At 33.4% G+C, this 9,617-nt stretch overlaps 1 protein-coding gene across 1 annotated transcript; it reads left to right on the forward strand.

Moving 5' to 3' along the window:
- Nucleotides 1-922: 922 nt before the first annotated feature.
- On the forward strand, nt 923-9,038 carry LOC120528506 (extracellular calcium-sensing receptor-like). Its single transcript, XM_039752708.1, has 6 exons — nt 923-1,011; nt 1,615-1,906; nt 2,424-3,251; nt 3,500-3,727; nt 6,012-6,135; nt 8,128-9,038. The coding sequence occupies exons 1-6, from the start codon at nt 923-925 to the stop codon at nt 9,036-9,038; spliced, it is 2,472 nt and encodes an 823-aa protein (XP_039608642.1).
- Nucleotides 9,039-9,617: the final 579 nt, after the last annotated feature.

Raw genomic sequence — 9,617 nt, forward strand, 5'->3', positions numbered from 1 at the left:
GTCAGTGCTGAGAAATAGACTCATATATACTACTGCTGCCCTTGTACAGCTACTCCCCAATGAAATGGTATTATTTATTGTTTTACTACTGGTTTCATTTTTGATCTAATTTATTTTTAAGTATATATTTTTCATATAAAATACTGTTATCTATAAACTGTGCTAAATGTGCAATATCCTTTAATGCAATAACATTTTTTTAATATTTATTATTTTTATATTGTTTTTCTTGTGTGTATTATTTTTCACAAAAGTAGTGCTGTTTGCTTTTTTGTACACAGCTGGACTGGCGCTCGTAATTTCTTTGTAATTTTTTACAATGACAATAAAGGCTTTCTATTCCATTTCTATTCTATATTATGCAAAAATATTTGCGATCACTTGTACCTGCAGGAGTGAAAATGTTTAATTCATATTAACAATATTATTATTTTATTCTTTGACTAGCAGACACCTGAACCAAAAGTGCTTTATAAAAAATCAATACAAAACCAAATAAGGCAATTTTGACAAAAAAGGCAGAATTAAATCGATTAAATGAAAGATGACTAAAATGTTTTTTAAAATATTTATATTTGATCCTTTTTAAATTGCAAAACTTCATAAAAAACAATTAGGAACAATATACAAGAGTTAAAAAATGGTAGTATTGCTTGTTTCTTGGTGATTAAAGACTTATAAAGGGGAGTTACACAATAAGCAGATTTCATTAGTTTCCTGCTAACATTTCTCTCAGGAGGGTAAAAGCCCATTCCATATAAAATAAGATGTGCACCAGAATATTTGATCTGCAGCAATGAAATGCATATTGTACACTTTAGCGCTCCTGTCAGTTCTTCTGTTAATCACTGCTCCTCAAAACCCTAAATGCAAACCTCTAGGACAATATATCTTCAATGAACTATATAAAAGTGGAGATATTATGTTAGGTGGAGTATTTGCTATACATTTTAAAACAATTGCACCTGAACTTTCATTTAAATCTAAACCTGAACCGTGGAAATGTGAGAGGTGAGTTGATAAAGCATCAAGCTGAGTATAAATATTATTGTAAATTGTAAACAACCATTACTTTGTTTTTTAGTGATTGTTTTAGGTTAGGTTTAAATTAATTACAAATAACTTAATACTTCAAATTATAAACTGTATTGTTCATTGGACACAGTAAATTCAGATATAATATCAAAACTGTATGTCACACACAAGCATTGATTATGTAGAAATTATATGTTATTTGTAAATTTTCACTGCATATCTTGAAATACGTGTTAATAAATGAAATGACAAAGATTCTTTCATATATAACATTATCAATTAGATATACAGCTGAGAGAAGGTAAAAAAATCAAGCTGTTATTTCCATTAACATCAGTTAAAAAAGTGAAATTGATTAATATTTTTTCTGTTAAAAAATGGAATTTTCAATAAGTAATTAAATAACCCATTGTCTGCACAGTAAACTAGCTTATAACATGGGCATTTTAGCAAACCTTCCATTTTGCAAAGTGAGTTTTGTAGTGATCCAGTATTGTAAATGCACAGTAAACATTGTATGACAGTGATTCATAAGGATAATACTGCATATTTTAATCCAGAAATTTTGTCTTGCTCTAGCTTGGATATTGCAGTTTTTCAAAGGTCTCAGGTTTTTCTGTTTGCAATTGAAGAGATAAATAAAGATCAAGACCTCCTACCCAACATAACGCTTGGTTACAGATTATATGACAACTGTATGAACCTGCAGGTGTCTCTGAGAGCAGCATCCACTCTGATTGCTGGTTTGGATGACACAATGACTGATTCTCATTGCAATGGACTCCCTCCTGTTGTTGCTGTTGTTGGAGAACCTGTCTCTACTCATTCTATTGCTATTGCCAGGATCCTGGGAATTTTTAGCATACCTCAGGTAAGACATAATTAGCCATGTTGTAAATTCCAGGATAAAGGAATATACATGACAGGGTATACTGCACATCTTGAAAGGTATCTTTATAATTAAGAATCGATTTTATGCAATGGTTAAATAAATCAGTAAATAACAAAATAAATTATACAAGTATTTATATATATATATATATATATAAAATTGATACTGGGTTCTTTTGTGGCACAGTTTATATGCATTTGCAATTTTTGTTATTATTGACTTAATATGGAAACTGAAAAGGAAGGGATCGGTATTTTTAAAAGTAGCATTTTACTGGTACCAACTGCTTCATTTCATATTTTTCTTTGAATACTGCATGTAAAAATACATACATATTTTTAATTAAAAAAAAAAAATAAAGAGCAACTGGCTGCCAATGGAAATTGGTATAAACGTCACAGAGAAAAGCTTTGGCAAACCTCTTATGCTTCAGCAACTTCATTTTTACTCTTGACCATGTTAGAGGCTCTCAAATGAGATTTTATGTTTTCTCCAGATCAGTTACTGTGCATCATGTCCATGTTTAAGCAATAAACTGGAGTTTCCCTCATTCTTTCGGACAGTCCCCAATGATGATTTTCAGGTCAAAGCAATGGCTGAACTTGTTAAGTATTTTGGATGGACCTGGGTTGGGGTAATTGGAAGCAATGATGACTATGGACTGTATGCTATTGCAAGCTTCACTCAAGAGGTTAACAAATTTGGCTGCATTGCCTTCTCAGAAACTGTTAACATCAATGAAAAGAAAACAGTGCTTCAGGTTGTCAGTGTTATAAAGCAATCAACTGCCAAAATCGTTGTTGTATTCTTGTTAAAAATGGAGGTAATGGAACTGATAAAAGAAATTGTTCATCAAAATATTACCGGCCGGCAGTGGATAGCAAGTGAAGCTTGGAGTTCTTTCGCTGCATTGGCCAGCAATGAGAAGTTTGACTACTTTGGTGGAACACTAGGCATCGCTGCAAGGAGAGGGGAGCTCTCAGGACTGGAGGAGTTTCTTTTTCAAATTCAGCCACAACTTGACCCACACAATAGCTTATTGCCTCTGTTTTGGGAGGTCATGTTTGGTTGTAAGCTTTACTTCAGTGAAGCAAAATCTAATTTATCAAGTTTGGGTGAAGGCAAAATCTGCACCGGTGCAGAGAAAATCAGGGACATGAAGACTGAGTTCAGTGATGTGTCACAGCTAAGAGCTTCTTATAATGTCTACAAAGCTGTGTATGCTGTTGCTCATGCCCTCCATGATTTAATGTCTTGTGAAAGAGGAAATGGACCATTTGAGAATAATACATGTGCGGATATTACAAGCTTTCAGCCGTGGCAGGTATGTTTATTTATAAATATCTATTGGCACTCTTAAAATTAACAAAATCATATTTAATTTATATGATGAGAAAAGACAAGTAAAGATATTTAGAATACTTAATACACATAAATACTTCAAATTACACATACATACTTAACTGAAATTCGCAATAAATTGTAAATGATTTTTCAAAGTTATTTGTCAGAGTATATTTGCAAATTCAGTTAGACATCTTTAACATTTTTGTCTTTTTTATATGTTATAAGCTTTTGTATTATCTAAGGAAAGTGAATTTCACTAACCATTTAGGAGAGAGGGTAACTTTCGATGAAAATGGAGACGCTCTCCCAGCATTTGACATTGTGAACTGGCAGCGAAAAGCCGATGGGACTGTGGTCAGTAAAACAGTGGGTGTTTTTGATCAACTGACAATGACATACCACCAGCTTTCTCTTCAAAAAGATCACATTTTTTGGAATTTTGACTCTAGAACAGTAAGTAGAATCAAACTTGTATGCTTAGTTATCCTAATTTTTTTTTAAATACTAATACTATATTTTGTTTGTATTTGGAGCTTGTGAAAAAACAGTTCTTTTTACAGGTGTTTCCTTTGCACTTTTCTCATCTTCTTATCTCTGTTTGCTCAAACCGTTCATTTGAGTGCATGCACTTCTAATTCAAAGTTAGACTATAATGTTATGGTGTCATAAAACTATTCTTCTTTTTTATTTTGAATAATACATACTGCATAGTTGCAAACCTGCTTAACTCAGTTTAACATTGTGGAGGGCTGGAGCCGATCTCAGCACCACTGTGTACAAGAAAGTAAATGGAGTGCCAGTCCACCACGGGTAAGACACAGCACCACACTCACTTTCAGTCACATTGGGCCACTTCAGAGCTGCAAATCAGCCTAAGCCGCATGTCTGCGGAGAAGTGGGAGGAGAACTGGAATACTGAAGGAAAACCACACAGTTGCAAAGAGAAGGTGCAAACTACACACAAACAATAACTGGGTGTGGAGTTAATATGAAATATTAGAGCCATGTGGTAGTTGCACTGACTAAAACTTGAAGGCCAAGTTACCATAAGATACACATCACAGGGACATTTAATATGTAATATTTACAAATGCAGTACCATTAATATTTATTATATGTTGTTGTGATTTGAAATGCTTATTTCATACATATTACCAAATTTCTCCCAGGGGATAAATACAGTTCTATCTATCTATCTATCTATCTATCTATCTATCTATCTATCTATCTATCTATCTATCTATCTATCTATCTATAATGCACCAATCTGTTAATTTTAAATTCATTTTTTTCACTTTATGTTCATGGGAATATATAGGATATCTTGACACCATTGGCTAATATAGCAAGATCTCACTGATATGCTGCATGGTTTCATCATTCTGACATGCAATTTTAACAGCAAACTTAAATTATTTATATATATATATATATATATATATATATATATATATATATATATATATTTCAGGTTGTTAGATGGTTATAATATTCAGTTAGCATATGTACTTTTATAGAGAATATTAATCTTATTCTTCTTATGTAACACAGTAAACAAAAGTAAGTTAAATTTATGTGAATTACTTGCTTATAGGACTCATAGATAGATTAAATAATAGACAGATGGAAGGTATTCACTTTGATTTTTTCCAAATTGCCAGGCTTGCACAGAGATATCATAAAGAGCTAGTGGACACAAGTGGGTAGACACCCCTGACGGTCTGTACTTTGTGAAAGGAGCCTATGTTGATCTTAGTCAGAGTAAAAAGTCACCAGGAGACTTTGTGCCAATTACATTTAAAGAGTGAATGAGATGTTAAGGTGGTGAGTAGAGGTCTATAAAAGGTCCCCCAAACTTCCAAATGGGCTCATGTTCTCTGTTACATGGATCATGAAACATTACATATGTTGTAGGTATTTGGACATTTAAATGAATATGTAGACTCATAAGTTCAGCAACATATGAGGCAAAAGGGGAAGCCCAAGTAAGACATCTACAGGACTTACGGGGGTAATTTATGTCTGAAGATATTGTCCTAGGAATTGGCATCTAAGTATTGTAAACCTGAGATTGGGTATGAAGCTTTAGTAAGAAGTTGAGTTAGAGTAGCTGGTAGGGTATTTGGTGTGGTAAGACAAAGACAGGGTTATGGTAATTAACTAGGAAAGTGGTTTAGCTAGCGAGTATGTGAATGACTCGTAGTAAATTCTGACAGGATCTAAAACCTGTTTATATAGACCTGGGATTTTATCTTGATTTAATGTTTATCTACTCCATTAATGTGTTGTCTTCTCCCACTATTTATCACTTGTTGCATATTCATAATAAACTATCATTTTTGATAAATAGATCATTTAAGGAGTTTTTATTTAGATGTACAGTTGGTTTGGAGATAGATGCCCCTAAGTTAAATTGTTTTTTAATTATACAGTAATTTATACCATAGTTCAACTTGAATTAAAAGGATGCATAAAAATGCTTACAAATAAACAAAATACTCCACTTTCCTGTTCCTCAGATTGTAAGGGAAACTTTGAATCTATACTGTGGTTACTAGATGCCATAGCACAAAAAATATATTTACTGTGTATCTTGCATAAAACAATAACACCTAAGAACCCAAAAAAGTGATTAGCCGTGACCCTGTATTCGGATTCAGCGGGTTGGAAAATGGATGGATGGATAATTAAATCAAACATATTAATAAATGTTAAAATTTAATTTGTCTTCAATCAGATTCCAGAGTCTGTCTGCAGTAAAAGCTGCCAACCAGGAACAAGAAAAGCCACCAGGAAAGGAGAGCCGGTGTGTTGCTTTGACTGCATACTGTGTGCAGAAGGAACATTTAGTAATCAAACTGGTATGTTATAATTAACTGAGTGTGGTATTTTCTCACCTTAGGCAAATCAATGTAAGCAAGTTATTTTATATATTTAATGTTTTTTTTATACATTAACATTTACATAGAAGGATAGTTTCTCTGTTCATTTTAAATTGTCTTTGCTCTGCACCTTATATACTTTACCCACTTATCTCTGTCAATTTTCCATGAAAGAAAAGACAAGTTTCAAAATGTATGCATGGCCTAACATTTAGGTGTGTTTGAGGTCTGCACAGGCACTGTAGCCTTCAACAGACTGAGCTCAGTTAGGTAGATTTTACAGCATTCTCAATCCATTTCAAGTCTGTTAGGGCCAAAGGCTGTCTCACCAGGATTGTGAAAACAGCTGAAAACAGTCCTGGACAGGATTGTAGTCCATTACAAAGACCACTCTCACTCACACTATATTCTAACACAGTGATAATTTGTAAATAACATATCCTAAATAAAAAAAAAAAATAATTAATTAATTCCTCCATTGTTTGAGCATGTCTGGCCATAGTAAATTTCATGAAATGGGACTTGCAAACCTATTCAGTTATGACAAATGTTGGGGAATAACTGAAGTGAAAATTTTATTAGAGTGAGTGACCATTATAGATATCAGGTGAATGTGGCACTCTAATGGCAAATTATAGGGTGACTAGACTTTCAAAGTCCCAAACTGGAATACTTGTGTAGCTTGTATGCCCACACGAAAAGCCCATCCTCATTGGTTTAATATCAGCTATATTTCATCATCATTAACACAGTGAGTTCAGGACATGGATAAATAAAAAAAAATAATAATAAAAAACACTTTCCCTAATGAACACATAGAGTGCTTGAAACAAATAAATGACATTACTGTCTGTTTTTGTCTGCTCCTAGCAATGCTGTTCAAATCCAACACAAGTTTTAATTACGCTTTCGCTGTTTGAGTTTTGACCACACTACAATACAGATATTACATTAAATTGGCAACTTGGGTATAGGGATTCCTCTTTGGAGTTTTGAACATGTTATTCTAGATATATTGTGAGGATGTTATTTTCAGCAGAGCAGTTTTTTTTTAGATGGGCAGCCTGTTAAAACATTTTCTTTAATTCTTCAGTTATGTATAATCTGAAATCAAGACTGTCCCTTTCACCTGGACTTCTGGCCATCCTAGCAAATTATAGTAACAGTAAAATAGTGAATTAATATAATGTGTAGATAATAGAGCTGCAAGCTTAGTTTAGTTGAAGGTAAATAGTAATAACTAAAAATTTATTTGCTGTGTTTAAAACAGCTCACGTACCACAGGGTACCTCAATTGTGGATGTAGATGGCCCTTTGTATTCCTTGCTTGAATTTTATACTTCTTCAGTTAGTAAGATCATTTAACTTACCAGTAATAACTTAAAAAATCTAAAGGAGGAAGATGCATGCAGTGGTTTCTGTTCAAGCAGCCTACCTGGTGCTTGCAATCTGCTGGTTTTTCAATAATTCAAGTTGGGGATTTGCTGTCAGTAGCATCTAACTGATGATAAAAAGAAGAACATGCACAAAATATACAGTTGATATAACCACTTTCAATGTGAAACTGAAACAGTGAGCTTTTCAATGGGAGATTTTGAAATTTTAAAACTCTGTACAGTGCGATCTGTTCAAGATATCTCAATGAAAATGATAGATTTCCTTGAAGTAAAGTGTGACATGTTTCAACAAAATTGGTCTACAGGTAACAGAGTTATTTCATGTGGACAGACAGACATGGCTGTCACAGTAGATGCCTTATATGCAAACACACCCAAAAATGGTTATCAAGGTTACTGAACAACAATGGGATTAACAATAAAAAGGCATAATTTTAATCAATACTGTAACACAATGGTAACTCGACAAGGTTTTTTTTTTTTAGGCAGTAATAAATTATTAGAATGTGATGTCCATTCAACATTGCAAAGTTGCCTGAATGGGTCATATTCAACAGTCACATGTCTCTTGCAGATTCCTCTGAATGTCATATGTGTCCTCTGGATTCCTGGTCAAATCCAAAAAGAACTGTTTGCCCGTTGAAGGAAATTGAATTTCTTTCTTACGAAGACGCAATGGGATTGACATTAACATTAATAGCATTTTTTGGAGCCTGCTCATCTATTTCTGTGATGGTGATTTTCCTTGTTTTTCGAAACACACCAATGGTGAAAGCTAACAACTCTGAACTGAGCTTTCTCTTACTTTTTTCACTAACTTTATGTTTTCTCTGTTCACTCTGCTTCATTGGTGAACCTTCAAATCTGACCTGCATGTTTCGACATGTAGTGTTTGGTATCAGTTTTGTTTTATGCATTTCCTGCATTCTTGTAAAAACAATTGTAGTAATAATGGCCTTTAAAGCAACAGTGCCTGGTAATAATGTAACGAAATGGTTTGGAATTTCCAGGCAGAGAGGCACGGTTTTCTTCTTTACATTTATTCAGGGTTTCATATGTTTAATCTGGTTAATGACAGCACCTCCCACTCCAGCTAAAAACACAAAATATCACCATGCAAAGATTATATTGGAGTGCAACTTTGGATCAGTGGTGGGATTTAGTTGTCTCTTTGGGTACATTGGTCTGCTAGCTTGTGTGTCGTTTCTCTTGGCGTTCTTGGCCAGACGTTTACCTGACAATTTCAATGAAGCCAAATTCATCACTTTTAGTATGCTTATCTTCTGTGCAGTATGGATAGCATTCATACCTGCTTATATTAGCTCTCCTGGCAAGCACACAGTAGCTGTGGAGATTTTCGCCATTCTGTCCTCTAGTTTTGGCCTACTAATTGCAATATTTGCCCCAAAATGTTATGTCATTCTCCTTCAACCAGAATATAATACTAAGAAAGCACTACTTGGGAAAGAATTTAAGAAAAAGTAAATAGATTTTTATGAACAGTGTCTGCAACAGGTAAAGCTATGAGTGTGGTCATGTGCATCAGTAACTCCTGCACTGCTCTGGGCTGACTTGAACTTTGCACCCAATGATATAATTAGAGCCTTACCCTAGAAAATGCATTTTTAGCAAATAATTATACATTTTCTTGTAGTCATTTTCTGGAGTAACAATAACAATAAAATAATACGTTTTTCAAATGTATGAATAAGAGAAAATACTGTATATATTACAATTATTTAATGTGCAAGCATTGATGTAATTTAAAACTCTTTCGTTTTCAAACCCTGGAAGAAATATCAAGCTGTCATAATTACATAATGGTAAAGGTATATTAATTAATCTTTATCTCTTCTCTGCTTCGATTAAAATAAATTACAAGGATTTGCTTATGCAAAAGTCTAAAAATGTTTGGATGCTTGTATTATTATGTTATGCTCTATCAGTGTCCTTACCCGCAAGTTCTTTTGTGAGTAAATGAAAAACAGGTAATAATTTCATTAATGACAGAAGCTGTTTTATTTGTCATAGTTTAATATATTTAATCAAATAATCAATTTGATT

This window comes from Polypterus senegalus, chromosome 1, assembly GCF_016835505.1.
Source record: "Polypterus senegalus isolate Bchr_013 chromosome 1, ASM1683550v1, whole genome shotgun sequence".
NCBI classification, from domain to species: Eukaryota; Metazoa; Chordata; class Cladistia; order Polypteriformes; family Polypteridae; genus Polypterus; species Polypterus senegalus.

Excerpts from the sequence above, each read along its gene's own strand:
- LOC120528506 (XM_039752708.1), top strand. The coding sequence starts at position 923 with ATGTTAGGTGGAGTATTTGCTATACATTTTAAAACAATTGCACCTGAA. Across the intron at positions 1,907-2,423 it reads GAATTTTTAGCATACCTCAG|ATCAGTTACTGTGCATCATG; the intron begins GTAAGACATAAT and ends TGTTTTCTCCAG. Across the intron at positions 6,136-8,127 it reads AACATTTAGTAATCAAACTG|ATTCCTCTGAATGTCATATG; the intron begins GTATGTTATAAT and ends TGTCTCTTGCAG.